Source organism: Chenopodium album, chromosome 23 (assembly GCF_948465745.1).
Source record: "Chenopodium album chromosome 23, dcCheAlbu1.1, whole genome shotgun sequence".
Classification (NCBI taxonomy): Eukaryota; Viridiplantae; Streptophyta; class Magnoliopsida; order Caryophyllales; family Amaranthaceae; genus Chenopodium; species Chenopodium album.
The window spans coordinates 36,429,486-36,450,654 of NC_137856.1; the positions used below are offsets into that span (position 1 = coordinate 36,429,486).

At 36.3% G+C, this 21,169-nt stretch overlaps 3 protein-coding genes and 1 long non-coding RNA gene across 4 annotated transcripts; 2 read left to right on the forward strand and 2 right to left on the reverse strand.

Annotated features, from left to right (window-relative positions):
- The first annotated feature begins 1,161 nt into the window (after positions 1 to 1,161).
- LOC145607530 (receptor-like protein EIX2) lies at positions 1,162 to 3,728 on the forward strand. Its single transcript, XM_081663156.1, has 2 exons — positions 1,162 to 3,548; positions 3,641 to 3,728. Exons 1-2 carry the CDS (start codon positions 1,162 to 1,164, stop codon positions 3,726 to 3,728), a joined length of 2,475 nt encoding a protein of 824 aa, XP_081519282.1.
- A 97-nt stretch (positions 3,729 to 3,825) lies between these two features.
- LOC145606743 (uncharacterized) lies at positions 3,826 to 4,544 on the forward strand. The gene is made up of 3 exons (XR_014105423.1): positions 3,826 to 4,169; positions 4,258 to 4,319; positions 4,415 to 4,544. It is a non-coding gene; the product is annotated as an uncharacterized LOC145606743 (long non-coding RNA).
- A 180-nt stretch (positions 4,545 to 4,724) lies between these two features.
- LOC145606785 (alpha-glucosidase-like) lies at positions 4,725 to 9,266 on the reverse strand. The gene is made up of 6 exons (XM_081662615.1): positions 9,007 to 9,266; positions 7,630 to 8,327; positions 6,856 to 7,086; positions 6,089 to 6,735; positions 5,549 to 5,972; positions 4,725 to 5,404 (listed from the first exon to the last, which is right to left on the reverse strand). The coding sequence occupies exons 1-6, from the start codon at positions 9,249 to 9,251 to the stop codon at positions 4,923 to 4,925; spliced, it is 2,727 nt and encodes a 908-aa protein (XP_081518741.1). The 5' UTR covers positions 9,252 to 9,266; the 3' UTR covers positions 4,725 to 4,922.
- A 4,810-nt stretch (positions 9,267 to 14,076) lies between these two features.
- Positions 14,077 to 19,895, reverse strand: LOC145607733 (alpha-glucosidase-like). Its single transcript, XM_081663326.1, has 6 exons — positions 19,584 to 19,895; positions 18,146 to 18,858; positions 16,713 to 16,943; positions 15,983 to 16,629; positions 15,209 to 15,632; positions 14,077 to 14,870 (listed from the first exon to the last, which is right to left on the reverse strand). The coding sequence occupies exons 1-6, from the start codon at positions 19,820 to 19,822 to the stop codon at positions 14,416 to 14,418; spliced, it is 2,709 nt and encodes a 902-aa protein (XP_081519452.1). The 5' UTR covers positions 19,823 to 19,895; the 3' UTR covers positions 14,077 to 14,415.
- Positions 19,896 to 21,169: the final 1,274 nt, after the last annotated feature.

Consider the following 21,169-nt stretch of genomic DNA (forward strand, 5'->3'; position numbering starts at 1 on the left):
TCATGGAGATCCATTCTTCAAACCATCTCTCAACTCAACTCCTTTAAATTAGCTGTCCAACTTTGCTGGTTTGCTCTCTCCCTTCATTACTTATACCTTCATTGTATGATTTTAATTGCCAATCTGTAAATTTAGTTTTTCAGCAATTGAGGATTTGTGCTTTTGTTGGATGATTTGGATTTGGAAGATTTTAGATTTCAACCTTATATGAACTGAACTTATAGACCTCATTGTACTTACAGTCCAGTCTTGATTTCTTAACTTTGATTTTCCCATTTATTTAAGCCCAATTTGACTTGATTGACTCGATCAAAATCAAGGAGAAGAGAAAACACTTAATGTAGTATGATAAATGTATGTCAATTTTGAGCTCAGTAAATTGTGTTGCTGTCAGTTGAAAAGATCCCAGAAACAAATACAAACATCAACAATTGTAAACGCTTTTTTTTTTTTTTTTTTTTTTTTTTGCAAGTTTGTAGCGTTAAAGTCGCAAGTCAAATTAAATACAGTATTTTTTTTACAGCCGCTGGTGATAACAACTTCACTTTGAGAACATTCACATTTCAGTGTCTTAGAGGACCTACGTGAAATATGATTTACAATGTTGTCTGTTGAACCCACTTTGATATTTCGTTGCCATCCTAAAACCCTCCATTTGCTCTATCTGTCTTGTTGTGATCTGTTTTTTTTTTTTTTTTTTTTTTTTTGTATCTGTCCCTAGTTTCAAGACTTGTTGATTCAACTAGGGAACAAAGTGAGAAGTGAATCATTTGAAGGCCGGAATTCAAAGGCTTTTGCAAATAGTACATAGTAACATAGGTGGGAAAGTATGGACTATTGGAGTATTTTGGGAAAATGTCATCGACCACACAATGTCACACATAACTTATGATTTGCATTTTACTGTATAGCAGAAGATTTTGATTAGGATGCATCATGTATACATATGTAAAAATTGAAGATACTTGAGCGATAAATAGTTGTAGGACTTGTAGTAGCTGTCCCAATTGTTGATTCTTGGATATGTTTTGCTCATCTTATAAGTTATAAATTTTACCATGACAATAAATACTTTGTAGTTCTACTTGAAGTAATAGTGTATCAAAAAAAAAAAAAGAATAGTGAGTTTTTCTGCAACCAAATCTAGCAAAAACTTCTACCATGAAGATATCCCATCACCTTTTTTGCATGCTCTTATTTTGTTGGCTTGTGCTGCTATGCTACTTCAGTTATGCTGCTGCTGAAGATGGGACTAGCTTTGGTGCTCACAGTAACACCAGGTGCATTGATCACGAGAAGGAGGCCCTGCTTCAATTCAAGCAAGGCATTGAATCTGATAATTGTGGGCTTCTCTCTTCTTGGGGAGACATAGAAGACTGCTGCCAGTGGCGTGGGATTCGCTGCAGCAACCATACCGGCCATGTCATTATGCTTCATCTTCAAGGTTCCAAAGATGAATTTGGGTTCCATCCTTGCCTGATAGGTAAGTTGGATCCTTCCCTCTTTGAGCTAAAGCATTTGAAATATTTGGACCTCAGTTACAACAGGTTTTACCAGACCATACCCAATTCTATTGAGTCCCTTGTTGATTTAGAGCACCTCAATTTCTCCGGTGCTGGTTTTTTTGGTGAAATTCCTCCTCAAATCGGAAACCTTTCCAATTTAGCATCTCTTGATCTCAGCTCTGTTTTTTATTCCAAAAACAGGCTCACTGCTAAAAGCTTGCAGTGGCTGTCCCATCTCACATTGTTGAGAGAAATCTACCTTGGTTGGAATGATCTTACTGAAGCCACAGACTTGTTCCAAACATTGACCAAGATTCCTTCCCTAAGGGTCCTTTACTTAGATAATTGTTGTCAACCTCCATCATCATCACTTTCATACATCAATTCCTCCACCTCTCTTCGAGTCATTAACCTTTCTGCTAATAATTTCAACGACACTTCGATATTCCAGTGGTTGTTCAATTTGAGTAGAAATGGTAACCACATTGAATATATTGACCTTTCTTATAACTTACTTTCAGGGTCTCTTCCAAGCTCATTTGGGAAGTACATGCACTCCCTTATATATCTTGACCTTTCTCACAATAATTTTGAAGGTCCTATTCCTGACACTTTCTCTAACTTAAGTTCTCTTGAAGTTCTCTCTCTCAATTACAACAATTTGCATGGTCCCATTTCCGATAGTTTATCAAACCTTCGGTCTCTTAGAACACTTTCTTTGTCCTACAATAAACTTTACGGGTCAATTTCCAAAAGCCTCAATAATCTATGCAACTTACAGAAACTCTGGTTAGATCACAACAGCTTCGTTGACAATCTGTCCGATGTCTTCCAAGCTCTATCAGGTGGGTGTGCGAACAAACCACTTTTGGAGTATTTGGATTTGAGTGCGAATCAGTTCTGGGGATCTGTTCCTGACATAATCAGCACTTTTTCCTCAATGAGAGAATTACATCTAGTACAGAATCATCTGAATGGCACAATAAGTCGAGGTATTGGGCAACTTTCTATGCTTGAGATTCTGGATGTTTCTGATAATTCCTTAAAAGCTACCCTCAACCACAATCACTTCTTAAATCTTTCACAATTGCATAAGTTGTATTTGTCAGATAACTCGGCACTAGTGTTTAACATCAAAGCCGATTGGATCCCTCCATTTCAACTAGACATCATACATTTGAGCTCTTGCAAATTGGGCCCTTCCTTCCCGAAGTGGCTTCTACTTCAAACCAACATTTCTGAACTTGATATATCCAATGCTCGAATTTCAGGCAGTATTCCTGCTGCCTTTTGGTTGAATTCATTGTCACCCAATATAACGTACTTGAACTTATCTCATAATAAGATTAATGGACAACTGCCAAAATTGTCAACTACCCTTCATGACCTTGAATATGTCGACTTGAGTTCAAACTATTTTGAGGGTTCTATACCTTCATTCCTTGGAGCATCTGCTATCATTTTATACCTAAATGATAATATGTTTTCAAATGCCACTCATCTGTTGTGCCCGAAAACTCACTCTTATCTACTCAATCTTCATCTGTCAAACAACTTCTTGTCAGGAGAGTTACCTGACTGTTGGATGAAATTTGTTCAACTTCATAGTCTGCATTTGGAAGACAATAACTTCTCTGGTAATATACCAACATCCATTGGTTCCCTCGATGGCCTCATATTTTTAATTTTGCGAAATAATAGCTTTTCTGGTGAGCTCCCTGCCTCATTAAAGAACTGTACGGCATTGGAAATTCTAGATATTGGATATAATTCGCTAACTGGTTATGTACCCTCAGGCATTGGAATTTCTTTTCCAAATCTTGGTCTTCTTAGTTTACGAAGAAACAAGTTTTATGGAAGACTGCCTTTAAGCCTTTGCCAAATGTCCAATCTCCAGATATTGGATCTTGCTATCAACCATATCTCAGGTACTATCCCGAAATGCGTATATAATCTTACATCAATGATCCAATGGTCAGGCATCCGCATGCAGATGAGTGTTGATGACACTGTAATTATTGAGTGGAAAAGAGCCCAACAAAGGTTCAAAACTAATCTGGAACTAGTTATATCTGTGGATCTCTCATGCAATAACTTGGAAGGAAGTATCCCTGATGGTATTTCAAGCCTTACAGGATTGATCTCCCTGGACTTGTCAAGAAACAAATTGACAGGAAGAATTCCATCAAATATTGGTCAGCTTACCTCATTACAACTTCTTGATCTATCACATAACCATTTGTCCGGAGTTATACCCATGAGCCTGTCCGAAGTGAGTTTTTTGGAAATCTTGGATTTGTCAGACAACAACTTATCTGGGGTGATTCCACTTGGAACTCAGCTACGAGGCTTTGATCCTTCATCATACGGAGGAAACCCATTACTTTGTGGGGCACCACTTCGAGATTGTACAAGATATGAAGCACCGGCCAAGACATTATCCGAAGAAAATGATCAGGATGAGCATGGAAACAATGATTTTTATCTAGGGTTGTACATAAGCGTGGTGCTTGGATTTATTATAGGATTCTGGGGAGTGTGCGGTTCTTTAGTAGTGAAAACATCATGGAGACATGCTTTTTTCAGGTTCTTTGATGACTTGAAAGACCGGATTTATGTCATGGTAGTTGTGAATGTAGCCAGAATTCGGAGGAAAGATTGAAGGTAGTTGTTGGTTCTTTTGTTACAGTCCAGTTATTACATTATTTATTGGTTCAGTTAAGCTAAAGAATTTGTCTTTGTTTTTGTTCAGGTGCTTTGCTGCTCCTTATTGTGCATTTGTTCCCTAAAACGTAGTTACAGCCTGCTTATTGGGTAATTTGATAAACTATTTCCCTGACTAATTATATGTGAAATTGTACTCGTATTTTGTAGAACTAACATTTATCTTCTTTTTTCCAATTTGGCAGTGTCTACTCTCTGTGTCGCGATCAGTTGCTTGCACTGACCTGGTTTGGACCGACGTCTAAGTTACAAGCAATGGATTAGGATGAATGTTAGGCTCTCTTGTTAGACTGACATTTTGTCATTATATTTGGCAGTCTGTTTCTTTGCAACTTTAATTTTTTATTTTGTATTTTATTTTCTGCATATCCTTTGTATTTCAATGCCGGATTAGATTGGATGAATTGCTTGTGTTTTTTCCTACTCCTGGCATTTTTATTTGACAAAATTCTTCTAATTTGCAAATTTGTTCAAGAGCTCCAACTTTGTCAATAGTTGTAAAAGTTATATCAATAGTAATTAGAGACGAATAATTTTATTTATATACAATAAATCCATCAGCAATAACAGATGAATACATGCATTACAGAGTCCTACATGCATTACAGGTCCCTCACCAACATACAAATGGTAATGCACTCACCACATGGAAGAGGATTCCCTTATTTGAATTACGTGGAAGAAAGTTGGTGTTTAACATGTAGAGATTACTCCGAGATTCAAGCTGAACTCCAACTCAAAGTCGTGTCCAAGCACCACGCTCAGGCCTGACAATTCAGCAATAACGAATTGGCCACTGTTGTCCGGAGTTATTGTTAGCTTAGTTCTATGGCCGTTAACTGCTCCGACTCCACTTCGTAACAAACACTTACTTACATCCATTCCACTTCTCAATCCCAAGATTGTTACCTTATTTATGATCCATTTTTGTCCTAGTGCGAATTCCCTGTTTATTACCTGTGACTTGATAGTTGCACTCTCTCCTGACAATTCAGCAGAAAATTTCACAAAACTCCACTTTCCTCCCTTTGCACCCATGGTCACTTCAACACCATCATCCAAGAAAAGATCTCCCGAGGTGGCCTCACGTTCACTCAAGACCACCAAGAGATGAAATGGTGTCTTGCGCGCTGCTTCAGTTGTCATGGCTTCCCCTTGCATTGCAAGAATGTTACCTATAACAACAAGTCAATAATTTATATGACTTATATGTGTAATTCAGGTGTCATTTATGAAATTTGGGGTGACTAGAGCCTTGATCAACTCAAAACAGCGTAGTTTCAAAGCATAGAAAATATACAGATATACTAGTATATTACCTTCTCGAACATGAACATTGATGTGATCAGGAGGTGCACTGAGTTTGACATGTCTTCCTCTAGCAGCGTACACTGAACGAGTGTAATCAAAGAGATCGAACCAGTTTCCATGTGGAAAGTATGCATCAACAGAAACTGCTTTAGGTTTCAGAACAGGTGAAACCATCACTCCTTGGCCAATGAGGAACTGTGAACTGATACCATAAGTTTTGACATCTGCAGGAAACGAAAAGAACAGAGGTCGTGCTATAGGAATTCCTGTCATATGTGCCTCATACATCAATGTATAGTAGTAAGGGAGAAGACGGTAGCGAAGACCCAACACTTTTCTTGCAGTGGCAGCAACAGAGTCCCATCTATAGAGCTCTTGATATAAGGTACCAAGGTTTGAATGATCCCTCGCGAAAGGATAAAAGGCCCCTACCTGTCACAAGAAGCAAATTTGATTCTTTACATATAAAACATTGTAGCATATAGTGTTATTAAAGTCCTAAGGCATCACTTTTTATTTTAGGAATGTTGAGTTAGCCTAAGAGGTACCTGTGTCCAACGACGACAAAGCTCTTCTGTTGTATCCTCAAGAAAACCGCATATATCAGCTCCAACCATTGGAATTCCAAAGAGTCCAAAGTTCAAAATAGATGGAATTGAGTAAGCAAGATCATCCCAAGTTGCAGCATTATCTCCAGTCCAATGTGCAGTGAACTTTCCAGAGCCAACAAAAGTCGATCTAGAAAGTACAAATGGCCTTTGCTTAGTGACCTCAACAAGTGCATTATGGGTGGCTATAGCTTCAAGGTGTCCATATAGGTTATGAACGTCGTAGTCTGAGATGTTACCATAGTGCACAGCTGATCCTGGGATAGTTTTGTTTATAATAGGTCTATGGACTCCGTAATCATTTATCTTATATGGCGGATCATCAAGGGTAGAGCCAGAGGCGGGTTCAGAAGTAATGAAATTCGAGGCTTCATTCATGTCAATCCAAATACCATCAACTGGAAGTTTATCTAAGAAGCTCTTGAACTCGTCAGTCCAGTAAGCTGAAGCAGAAGGATGTAGAAAATCGGGAAAGTATACATCCCCCGGCCAAACAGAACCAAGGTATGGTTCACCATCACGCTTGATAAAGACATCGAGTTCCATTCCTCTAGTGAAAGTCTCGTATGTATCATTTGTGCTGATGCCTAGGGACAGAACAAAAACAAAACTCTTATTTAATTCAACCAGCACAAATTTTACTATTTTAGCAAAGTCTGATCTTAGAATTTCACGGCAGAAAGAAATTAAAAGTGCAAAATTCTTACCAGGATCAACAATAGGCACATATTTTTGGGCATTCTTATGAAGTTTACTAACTAATTTTTGCATCTTGTCCAAAGGAAAATTAACAGGATCAAAAGTGAAATCCTTAAAGGCATCCATGTAATCAATATCTGTCCACATTACTTCCAAAGGAATACTAGCATTCGCGTATCCATCAACCACAGACTCGAGTTCATCCACATTATGATAACCATACCGACAATTGTGAAAACCTGAAAGGTTATAGATACATACTTTTGTCAATTACAGTACAGAAACAAACCAAGAATTTGTAGTTAGTCTTCTAACAAAATCTTGTAATAAAGACATTTTTTTACTTACAATATGACACTAGATAAAAACTACTGAAACTACCATGCATACTACTAGCAACAATCCAATACTGAACTTACAAAAGAATGTATGATTAATTCATTTGAAAGATTATTCTTGCAGCTATGTAATTTCCATATTTACCAATCATAAATTCCTTTTATATTTCCTCTGCAACCAACTTTCTTATTCACAATCAACACCATTAAGCTACTTAATCAATCAACTTAATTTCTTCGGAAAACAAGAGGTTAAAATAAAATGTACACAACTTTGCAACGAACTTAACTAAACCTAACACATTAAGAATTTAAAGCTCAAGTGGTCTACTCCTTTAGTTGTAGATATAAATTTTCAACCGGTCTAAATTTTACTTCTCATAAAATAAGGTGAATAGAACACGACATTACATATGGTAAGATAATTCGATAAATCAAACTTACCAAAAGCCCAATAAGGCATAGGGGCAGGACGACCAATAAGGCGAGTATACTGCTCAGTAACCATTACAGGAGTAGGACCAGCAAAAAAGTAAAGGTCAATAATACCCCCAATAACCTTATAAGTAATCCTATCACCTTTATACTCAACATCCATCCCATTACTATTCATCAACAATACACCATGACTGGATCCTTTAATGGGCGAAGATCGAACATCCATGTAAAACGGGTGGGCCCCATAAAGGTTAACATCAGGGGTACTACTGGGAATATCAGCATTCCACATTGTAAGAGTTTGATTTTGGGCCAGTTGAAATGTGGGCTTGATGTGTTCACCAAGCCCATAAAGGTGTGAAGTTTGGGCCGGAAGAGAGGAGGATAGTTGGATGTATTGGTCTTTGAAGATGAGGAAGGTGGTGGGATCGCCGGTGATTGGGGCGGTGTTGAAGAGGACATCGCCGGTGGAGCGCCGGGAGATGGAAAATCCGAAGGGTGTGGTTTTGTGGAGGTTGAATGTGAGGTCGGAGTTTGGGTCGGATAGTTGAAGATTTTGGTTATTTGTGAGGAATGAGAAAGGGTATTTTGGGAATGTGGATGGTTTCGGGGGTGGTGGTCGGGTGATGACTTCGTCGGGGAGTTCCCACCGGTTATTGTCGGCGTCGGTGACTCGGACTCTTAGTATGTCGTTTGACTCCAAGCTGTCAATTTAAGTTCAAGACAAGTGAAAACCGTGAAATTAGTTAAATTAATAGTTAGTCAAATAAAAAGGGGACTAGTTATTGTATTCGAAAGATTTATAGTTTTTTTTTTTTTTTTTTTGAAAGAAAAAAGGGTTATTGTAAAATATAGAGGGAGTATGATCTATTATTTTCATCAATTAACTGTGTTAATTAAGAAAAACAAAAAAAATCTACTTGTGCAAGCTAATGGTTACGTACATATCACTCTATTTTGGACCATATAATTTGTGGCATTGAGCAACAAATTTCATAAATCATAGAGAGTAGGAATTTATTGGTGTATGGTCCAATCTTTTGATTAACACGGAAGAAGTACTTTAATATGAAGCTGTATAAAAGTTTCAAAATAAGTAGTTAGGTTGTCTCAAAAAAAAAAAAAAAAAAAAAAAAAAAAAAAAAGTAGTTAGGTAATATACTTGTTGTTTGAACAACAGAACAAATACATATTTTAGTACTCATTTATATATTCTACTTGATCATGGATCTCAATGTATTAATTGTATATAGTTATATACATAAGTCATAATCCATTATTATTATATACTTTGGGAGTTGGGGGCGAACAGATCTGAAGGTAATACGTACATTGACATCTATACTATAAAAAAAAATGTCAAGATGAAGAATTGAGTTAAACCTGGCAGTGAGGATAAGGGACTTAACGTCAGGTCCATAAACTGAGGAGCTCTTTACGAGCGTGAGCTTCGCAGTCAAAACTCTGCCGTTGGAGTCGTAGTCTGCCCACTTGACCTTATATCCATAACCAATTTTATCATCACTACCATTTTCTGATTCCGGCGAGGCCGGAATCCCCCTCACTAAGCATAGTGACACTAACAGTATTCCTACTCTCAACCAAGGAGAAGAAAGGACTTTCTTCATTTTAGGAGAGGTCTTTTAAATGCCTCTTCTCTAACTTTCATGACCTTCAAAGTTACTAATGTGTGAGTATATATAGCCAAAAGATGAAAGATTTACCCACATGGGATGTGTGGAATGATGGAAATTATTTGTGTGGACACGACTACGTGAGCAATATTGATTATTACTTGTATTAATTTAGGGGACTCAAGATGGTCCAGTCTTTTTAAATGATTGAATCTAAACTGAATAGAAGTGAATTAAACTGAGAGTGAAGAATATAATAGCTCAAGTGGTTAGAGCTTCCTTTGCGGTTTCAGGAGATCCAGAGAGAATTTTATAGTAGTCGCCTTTTAACACTCAACCATCCCTAAATTATATCATTTAATTTGTTACCACACTTGATGATGTGAAATGTATGCATATAGTTGGTGACTTACTAGCCAAACAATTATCGACATTTATTTTTATCATTTGATGCTTCATCATTTGTTATCGTAAGATCGTAACATAAAAGATGATCATATTTATACTAAAGTCAATGTGTGTCAATAATTAAAAGCTAGCATATCTTTCAAAGGACATATTATCACTGATTGATCCTCTCATGATTGAGAAGATTTTGCGATGAGAAGTTAGAATTGTGTGGATAAACATTGGTTATAAAATAAATTCGGGCTATTTGGTTCCTAGTCTCTTAGACCAGCTTAGAAATGTCCTTATTTCTATTGAGGTTCCAACAAATTAAAAATGTCATTTTCCTACTTTAATAATTATTGATTACATGGACAATTATTTTACACACGTGGGAGAAGTTTAAAAAATAATACCGCTAACGCCTTTTGACAGGGTCTTATCACTAGAGATGCTCAGATAGGGATGATAATGGGACAACTTAGGTGCAGATTATGGTACCTCCATATCCATACCCGAATATATCCATCCATGTCCCACCATCCATGACGGGTACAAATCCATATTCATACCCGTCCAGCCAGGTCAAGATAGGATCCATCTCCGCCCACCACCCAATTGGATATCTATATATCCACCCCATATCCGCCCCAAAACCGTCCCAAACCCACAGTCATGATGTTGTATTATATCACATTAATGACAATACCATCAAATATTACGTTACAAAATTTGGGACTCTTACTATTTGGGCGGATTGAGCCTTAGGAGATATCATATATGCAAGTTCATAAATTCAAAACTCTTCTTAATGAAATATGGGCCGGGGTGGGTATGGGATTAGTCTAATCTTAAATCTATATCCGTCCCATCACTCATGGTGGGTACACATTTTATACCCATCCCTGCCTCATTGGAATGGGGATAAGGCAGGTCTCCTATTTAATCCAATCCACTGTCATCCTTATGCTAAGATACTCTTAGCTTTTGATGGTTCCAAGGATATATAAAATACTTCCCTTTATTAATACTCTTTTTGTTTGACTTCACGAAATTCATAAGAAGTGTTGACTTAATATATACTTAGTATATCAAAACAATCGCTTAGAATACTACCTCCATTTCATATTATTTACAACGATTTGATATAAAATAGAGAGATGAAATATCTAATTATTGCAAATAATATGAAACGGAGGTAATATTATTTAATATGGAGTACTTGTAGAGTTGTAAATAACTAGTTGATAACATAACGTTTCAACATTAATTTTCAAATTATTATTATTAATAGATAGAATACATTTGTTGAAAGAAAAGTTTGCACAACATCAAAACAATAACATTGATACGAAAATCCCAAATTCCCAATAGGCATTTAATTGTTTAAATTTTCACTTGACCTACTGGTATGGTGAGGAATGGTTACCTAATTGAAAGGACTAGTTTTTAAATGAATGGCTGAAAACTCAAATTAGTATAATTGTACGAGAGGAGATAATATGAGGATATTGGGTGCTGTTAAAGGACCAATTCAACCAAAAGCTTAAGCTGATGGTTGAGGCCCAGGAATATGTTTTATACTCTATCACGCCCCCTCACACGAGAGCCCGTTGGGCTAGAAGTGTGGATGTAGCATGGGCCCTCCTCATACCCTGCGCTTAATATTCCACTTGAAAGTGGGGGGTGGATGAGATTCGAACCCGTGACCTTTGTGTCACGATGGCTCCGATACCATGTTAAGGGACCATCTTAACCAAAAGCTTAACCTGATGGTTGAGGCCCAGGAATATGTTTTATACTCTATCATGTACTCCGTAAATGTTAATAGGCCTTTTTTTTTCAAACATGATTGAAAAAGTAAGGCTATGCTCTTCCATAATCATAAAAATTTGATTTGGAGAACGATATCACTACGCTATTTCCTATACCATAACCTCAACCACAATTTTTTTTTTTTTTATCGGTGTAGTCAATTCTAACCTTTAATTTTTTTTTTTTCCTTAATTCGATCACATGGACAAATGAGTCATCTTTTATTCAATCATATCAAACACCCATCCCTACAACAATAGCAACATGTTCGACTGTACGACCAGCAATACAACTATTTTTTGGCCCACTCTATATGTATTAAGCAATTTTGGATTAATAAAAAAGTAAAGTTGCTGCAATGGTTGGGTGAAGTAATACGAAGTACTCGTAGTAAACTAGCACTACAATATATAAGTTCAAAAAAAGAATTATGAACATGACTATTTTCTCACTAAATTGCATTCAGGCTTATTGTTATATACAGCATAATATTTAAAAGTTGGATAAAGTTTCTTTCCAAAAAAAAAAAAAAAAAAAAAAAAAAAATCCCTAACATAATAATACACTTCATCCATTTGACTTTGACCATAAATAATTTTAATTTTATATGGTTAAAATTTAATAATTTGACATATGATACAAATTGCAATAAATCTAACAATATATTACGGAGTACATGATAATTTATTATCATATAAAGTAATCACAAAATAGGGTTAACATTTTCAAATTTGACCACATCTTATTACAACAACTCAACAAGGAAGTAGATACGAGTAGTACTTTTAATTTTTTAATTAGATTGTAAATTGTAAATACATGATCTCATTAGTTAGATATTAATATCTTAATAATGATTATCTATATACTTGTATATTGTTTGCCGCCTCCCAAATATATCCAGCTTAGGTTTTAGCCAACATTTAGCAATCAATTTTAGGTAACTTGAAGCTAATAAGGGTCCGCACTTTGCTTTATTAGAGCTATTTGGGACTTGAATGGGTGCATTTTAATCTTTCTTCTTATCACCTTTCACGAGTCTTTGCAATAATTAGACATTTCCTCTCTCTAGTTAGAAAGTAAATTATAAATACATAATCTCATTAGTTGATATTAATGTCTTAATTTTTTTTTTAATGATTATCTATATTGTTCCTTTCAAAAAAAAAAAAAAATTATCCATTGCTTGCCACTTTCCAAAAATTACTAATATGTATATGTATACGTGTTATCATATTTGATTCGATAACCTAATCAAAATTTAAACTAATTCCTTTTTCACCAAGTAAGTAAGTCTTACGGATATATATTTAGGAAGTGAAATCATTATTGCAACATTCAATTATTCCTTCAAAAAAAAAGAAAAAGAGAGAGAGAGTTAAGATGGAAGACAGTAGCATAGATGATGTTGCCGCAATGTGGGAGAAGGTTTCTTGGGAGTTTGACGACTTAGAAACAACTTTGGAAGTTGTGAATAATGATGTTTCAATGGAGCAACAACAAACACAAGGAAACGTTAATTTGGATGACAAAATGATGGATACTATTCTTGAAGAGTTTTTACAACCATCATCGATGCCGATATCATCACCGCCAACACAACTTCGTCATGGGAAAGGCAAAGAATTGAAGTATCTTCTTCAAACTCTCAAGAATAATTCGGTTAAGAAAAGGGTGGATAACATTCTTGAAGGCTTACCAATACCGAAGCCGACATCACAACGTTGTCAAGGGAAAGCCACGGAGTTGAAAGTTGTCCAACAAAAGTTCAAGTCATCACCACCAAAACTTTCCATGGGTGACTCATTGTATTGCAAGAAGTTGGAGACTACGAAGCGAAAATTGCAACAAGGGTACGAGAATTGTCAAAATGTAAGAAAGAAGATATGTGTGATAAATTTGAGTGATCTCCCTCCACAACAACCATTAACTAGCGGGGGTAGTCGAAGAAAGCGAAAGGAGTCTAAACAAACAAGCTTAAAAGATGGTAAAGAGTTTCGAGGAGTCAAGAATTGTATGCCTCGTCACATATTTAGTTGTTAATGGTACGTCAAGATGCATGGAGAACAAGATTATGGTACCGGCTATAAACTTGAAGATCAAGATTAAGTCATACGGATGAAGAGACTTGGAATTAAAGAAAAAGAAAATACCATCATCATATGATCAAGATTAAGAGAAGGCATGCAAAATGGATATAGGATCGAAGCTCTTTAATTAATTTGGATTTATGTATTTTTCTTGACGTATCTTGTACTTGTTTATATTGAAAGAGATTTGATGGTCGGCCCCGCCCGTGGAGTAGGTCACATTGACCGAACCACGTAAATTCTTTTTTTTTTTTTTTTTTTTTTTCTAACCCTTAGTAAGTTGATATATGAACGTTAGATTAATCTACTAAATCTTGATTTAAAAAATTAACACTTATTAATTAACATTGTAATATTAATAATAAAATAGGACTTCGTACATAAAAAGAATTATCATAAATCTTGTTTACATTGAAATAATAAATAGCATTGTCCATAATTACTATTGAAATAAATAGAAATACAAGATTAAAAGTGACGTAAAAGTGGCAGCAATATAATTGTTGGGTAAATAGTACAAAGTAGTATAAGCTAAATTCTTGTGACTGTTATTTTTTACTGTTAAAAGTAAAAGTTGTCTCTCAGGCTCTCAGGCTCTCAGCAATGGCTGGGTGAACAAGCACTGGAAAATTCATTAACAAAACAATTTGTGGTTTGGACAGTCTTCCAAACATAAATGAGCTGAATTATGAAGGTTTACTACAGAATACATAAGAAAATGATAACTTACTTATCTCAGCTTAACTGATTTTATTGCATCTCAGTAAGATACACCATATAACTGAATACAATGCCGATATAGAAAAGTACCTGACATAGGCTTCAAGTATTTGCAGCACATTGATACAGAAATTTAACGGCACTACTCAGTACAATAACAACTTAAATTCATGTCCTATTAACAGGTTCAAACCAGAAATTTCAGCTACAATGAACTGCCCTTCACCATCCGGAGTTAAACTAAGTCTGGATTCGCCACATTTTCTTGCTCCAGCCCCTGTGTGTACTATGTGACCCTTGATCTTTGTGCCTTTTCTCAAACCTAATATGGTTATCTTGTTAATGATCCATTTTTGACTCACTGCGAATTCTCCATTGACAACATTTGAGCTGATAACATTAGTCTGTTTTGCTGCTCCAGCAATGAATTTTACAAAGGTCCATTTGCCTCCCTTCACTCCCATAGTCAACTCAACTCCATCATCCAAGAACAACTCCCCGGAGCTGGTCCCATGATCACTCATAACCACTAATAGATGGAATGGCGTCCTACGTGCTGCTTGGGTTGTCATAGCTTTGCCTTGCATTGCCAGAATATTACCTGCAGTAATCAGAAGGGAATAGATTGAGTATTCCCCTTTATGGTGGATAGCAAAGCCAGAATAGTAAGAAATGTCACTTTATAAACTATATCCCCTGTCAAATGAGCTTCACTACACATTTACACTTAAGTATCTCTATATATAAGATGATCCGCAATTTGATATGGGTAGGCTGGATAAATTAATTCGAGTCATTGGACTACTTTAACACTCAAGATGCATGTCATTTTCAGATTCTCATAGCTGAGTCCATAATGAAATGTGCCTAAATTTCCAGGTTTTAGCTATTGTTGGACTCCAGTGGGGAAAAAAAGAGGTACGAAGTAAGAATTATTACCTTCTCGAATGTGAACATTGATATGATCAGGGGGTGCACTAAGGGTAACACACCTTCCAGTGGAAACAGTCACTGAACGAGTATAATTGAACAGATCAAACCAGTTTCCTCGAGGAAAGTAAGCATTGACAGATACCACACCAGGTCCCAGGACTGGAGAAACCATTACACCCCTACCAAGAAGGAACTGTGAGCTGATACCATAAGTTTTGATATCCTCGGGAAAAGAAAAGAAAACAGGACGTGCTATAGGGATTCCTTTCAACTGTGCCTTGTACATCAAAGTATAGAAGTAAGGGAGAAGCGTGTAGCGGAGTCCCAAGACTTTCCTAGCCGATGCAGCGACTGATTTCCATCTGTAGAGCTCTTGATAGGTAGTACCAAGTGTTGAATGATCTCTTGAGAATGGATAAAAGGCTCCCAGCTGTACTCAACCACATTCAATTAATGAATTTCTATTGAAGATTATTGATGCACAATATAGAATCTCACAAAGAGGACTAAAAAGGGTACAGAATTAAAACAAAGGCAACAAAATCGCCCTTTTGGATACTAACCAAGGAGGGATTTAATTGCTCCTAGTGACAAATAAGGCATTTGACAAACTGCTGCCCTCTTTGAGCCATAAAACAAACAAACAACCTTCTTCTCAACTAAATAGCTAATCTCACCCCTTTTCTTCTCTGTGTCTACATAAACTAACTAGTGTACCTAAAATAACATTTTGGAGAAAATAATATGCAATGATAATATTTGACATATTCTTTGATTTACCTGTATCCAACGTCGACAAAGCTCTTCAGTTGTGTTCCCAAGAAACCCACAAATATCAGCTCCAACCATTGGAATTCCAAAAAGTCCAAAATTTAACATAGACGGGATTGAATAAACAAGATCATTCCAAGTTGCAGCATTATCTCCTGTCCAATGTGCAGTGTACTTCCCAGAGCCAATAAATGTTGACCTAGAGAGTACAAATGGTCTTTTCTTGGTGAGTTTAACAAGGGAAGCATGAGTGGCTTTAGCTTCAAGGTATCCAAATAAGTTATGAACGTTGTATTCGTATATATCACCATAGTGCAAGGCAGTGGGTGGGATAGTCTTGTTTATAATGGGTAGCCTCTCTCCAGAATTATTGATTTTATAAGGAGGATCATCAAGAGTAGATCCAGGGGCAGGTGGAGAGGAAATAAAATTTGATATTTCATTCATGTCAATCCAAAGACCATCAACAGGCAGAAGATTTAAAAATCTATTTATTTCATTTGTCCAAAAGGTCAAAGCAGAAGGCTTTAGAAAATCAGGGAAGTATACAGGGCCAGGCCAGACAGAGCCAAGGTATGGTTTGCCATCACGCTTCAGGAAGACATCAAGTTGCATTCCCCTAATGTATGTTTCATGCGTCTCATTGGTACTGATACCTGGAATGAAATTAAAAAATGTGCCGAGAAAGAAAGTATTTATCGAGCAATATACAAGATTATCCAGAATTTCAACAACTTACCAGGATCTAAAATCAGCACATATCTTTGTCCATTCTTGTGAAGATCGTTAACAAATTGCTTCATCTTGTTAAGAGGAAAATTAACAGGATCAAAAGTGAAATCCTTGTATGCATCCATGTAATCAATATCTGTCCACATTACTTCCAAGGGAATCCTAGCCTTTGCATATCCAGCTACCACAGACTGAAGTTCATATACATCATGATAACCATAACGGCATTGCTGAAATCCTTTAAAGTAAACATACTATTTATCAGTGTAGGAAACATAGCAACTATCATAAACCAATATCTAATTAGGACAGATCACAAACATTAACTGCACAGAAGACAAATATTTCCCAGGACATCAATCTGGCAGCATAAAGGAAAGATGGGGTCTTAAGTGTAGAAGCACATATATCACCATTTGTCCATACCAGATATCTACTCAGAGATGCTAAAATATGTATCAGTTTACAGTTTTGAACAATATTCAGGGTCAGGACAATCTGATAGAAATTAAGTCACAGTGTGTATGTACAAGGTCATTTGTTAAACCAGCAGATTATTACACCAAAATTTGTCCATAACAGCAGCTCCGCTATCAACAAAACTATCCATAACAAATCTGTAAACTTCTACTTCCAGCCTTCACATTTTCCTACTCTCAAGCTATTTTGTTAGCCAAGAAGCTAATCAGTTAAAGTCTTAAAGAGCAGGTGTATATAGTTCCTGACTTTTATTATTGAAACCTAATGATTTCTAAGATGGATTGAAGTAAATGTGTATTTGCAAATACTAAGCATGACACAGAAATCACCAATGTCTTTTACCCAATATTGAAAGTAATTTACTGAACTTAGAACAACACCAACCAGATTATTAGTTTTATTACCAATTAACCACCACATCCATATTCATCAAAGTAACGCCTAACACCACTAAATAATCAAATTGGCAACTTGCACAGCATTTTGCCACTTTGTAAGCAAATAATCTCCAAACTTCCCAACTCCTTTTAGGCTTTAATCCCATTTTGTCAGCATAAAGACCGTTCCTATCCGATGTAATGGTAAAATTCTCCAATGATCATCTTTTTATCAACCATGAAAATCTAGTAATGTGGAAATTAGTCATACAGAAATGTACGTCCAAGACTATTTTCAACCACTAGAATTTCATAGCCACCGTTAATCTATAGAAGTTTTATTGATGTACTCCATAGAATACACTCTTTAGCTCGAAATCACATGACAAACATACATACAAAAAGAATATAATACATACTCCACAAGTCAAGATTTATTAAGCCTTATAACAATGCAACATAAACAATCAATATTTGACAGCAACAAAACAGAACACCCATATAATAAGTAGCAATTTTACATGAACAACACAATCAAACAACCAAATTGGAGAAAAAAGAAAGAGAAAAAGTGAGATATTACCAAAAGCCCAATAAGGCATTGGAGCAGGGCGTCCAACAAGCTGAGTAAACTGCTCCACCACTCGGGCCGGCGAAGGCCCGGCAAAGAAGTAAAGGTCAATAATACCCCCAATAACCTTGAAAGTAATCCTATCACCTTTATACTCAACATCCATCCCATTACTATTCATCAGCAACACCCCATGAGTGGACCCCACCACCGGCGAAGACCGAACATCCATATAAAACGGGTGAGACCCATAAAGATTAACATCCGGGTTACTACTCGGAATATCAGCATTCCACATAGTAAAGGTTTGATTATGGGCCAATTGAAAAGTGGGCTTGGAGTGTTCACCGAGCCCAAAGAGGTGGGCCCGGTGGGCCGGGAGGGAGGAGGTGAGGTGGAGGTACTGGTCCTTGAAGATGAGGAAGGTGGAGGGGTTGGTGGGATCAGGGGTGGTGTCGAAGATGACGTCATGGGTGGATTTGCGGGAGATGGTGAAGGCGAAGGGGGTGGTGGTGAGGAGAGAGAATGTGAGGTCGGAGTTTGGGTGGGAGAGGTGGAGGTTGTGGCGGAGGGTGGTGGAGGGTGAGTGGAGAGCGCGGCGGAGGGAGGAGAGAGAGTGTGGCGGCGACGGTGGTTGATTGCGGTGGAGGATTTCGTCGGGGATTTCCCATCGGTGGTGGTTGGCGTCGGTGATTCGGAGGCGTAGACGGTCGTTGGTTTCTAAGCTGCCAATTGAGGGGAAATTGGGAAATGGAGGGAGTTAGTGAACTGACCTAACTGTCAAATAAAGGATTAATTTTTTTTTTTTTTTTTTTTTTGGTGAAATGATAATTTGATTAAATCAATCCCAACAAATAGACTTTATAGTTTATACAAGTACTTGTACTCCGTAACAAATTGCAGAGAAAATCGAATATGTGACCTTGGCTATTGTAGATACTCTGGAGTATTTATAGTAAGTCCTCTTGATAAGGAGTAAAATTTAATTTAATTTTGATAGTTCGACATGTATGAATGGTTAAAAGCATGAATGGAGTATAATGATTCTATAGCTATTCAAGTCTGTGCTTTCATACTTCGTAATTTTTACCATTATTTAACGCACATGAATAAAATTAGTCAGATTTATAACTTATAGCTGGGAGTATATGGAAACATAGGTTGATACGTATACAAATTTTATGCTATTGAATGCACAACGCACACTGTATTTGTGTTATACTAATTGGATAAGCTTCGCATGTAATTTTATTTCTTACTTTGTCGTATTAGTCAACTTTATTGTAATAAAATTAGTTTGTGAGGCAATCATAATCACATTCCACTCTAGAATGTATTGTGGAATATGCCAATACAATAGAGTAAATTAAACCATATGAACAAGAAACCAAGGTAGCTCAATCATACAATAAATGACCAACAAAAGAGTTGACATTAGGGAGTAAAGAACCTGGCAGTGAGGGAGAGGAGCTGAATATCAGGTCCATAAACTGTGGAATTCTTCACAAGCTCAAGTATGGCAGTCAACGTCCGATGGGTGCCGGAGTCAACCTTCGCCCACTTCACCGTATACCCATACCCGATTACGTCTTTTTTACCACTTTTCGATTTCGAACCCGCAACCAAACATACTTGTAGCAGTAGTACTAGTAGAATTCCCAGTCCCAACCAAGTTAATTTCTTCTTCATTTTCTAAGTTTTGTGCATAACTTCTTGGCTCCTTCACATTGCAAATGTAGTTGTTAGGACTTAGGAGTATATAAAACAGATGAAATAAATTAAATAAACATAAAAGAATGATAGATGAGTAGATGACATATTGTATTTTTATTGTGGACGTAACATATTGTATTTTTAATTGGTCCCACCAAATCACCAATCCTCTTCCTTCCCTAGAAGATTTTTTATTAGTCCTTTCTCATGATTTTTTTTTTTTTTTTTTTTTTTTTGACAAAGAGATCTATTAATTAAAAAACAAGATTACAACCTAAGCTAAGTAAAAGGAAATAAAACACCACACATACAATAAACTCATACAAACTAAACTGAAACAAAACAAACACTGGTAAAATGTGGCTTTTGCACTTGATGGAGGCCTGATTGTTGGACGAAATCCACGAACGGTAGTGGTAAAACTTGTCAAAACAACCGACACCTGTGATATGCCTTGACATCAACCCATAATATCTGTTGGCTGCACTGAAGAAGAAGATAGTCCTTTCCCATGATACTATGATATTATGTAATTATTCATACATATATGGTGGAAATGAAAATTGGTGTTACATATAAGGCTTCAATTAACATAATTTGTGTTTTAAATAGGTAATTGATGAGTTACTTCACTTACTAGTAAAAGTAATCATGATATGACATAAAAGAAACAAGAAAAAATAGTGGAAAAAAGACCAATTTTACTCAAGGATAGCCAAAATGCTACTCTATATCCTTTGTAATGTCTTACATGATCAATATTTGATCTTATTTACTTCCATATGGTCATATGGATGCCAGGCCATAAACAAAATCGAAAATTGAAATTCATACAAATACAAAATTAATATATAGAAAAGATGATCATACCAAATTAATTTGCAGTAAGCAAATGCCACAACAAACCTCCAGATGATTTTTCGAAGAATTAACAAGAAAACAGAACGTAGCTAGGAATGAACTATATAGACTTAAGTTCGAAACCATATAATACTACTCATGTATTTATTGGTGTGATGGAGAGCTATGTATGGTATCTGATCAGATCTCTTTTAAGGTGGAAGGCACTAATTAATTAAATTGCTTACAATGTGTGAAAGGCATGATGACAAAAAAGAGGAAATGTAGTGAATATCTTAGGCTATTCTTGGACTTACTATACATTCCAGCAGCTGAATTTAACGTGGAAATGTTGAATCATATAATATAGACATTTTGTTCCAAATTAAAGTTAGAAACGTGAAGAAGTATGTTCTTCTTTCTCTTTAATTCGCATTATGTTGGTAGATTACTAGATTGTACGTGAGTAGCCGTGTAGGTTAG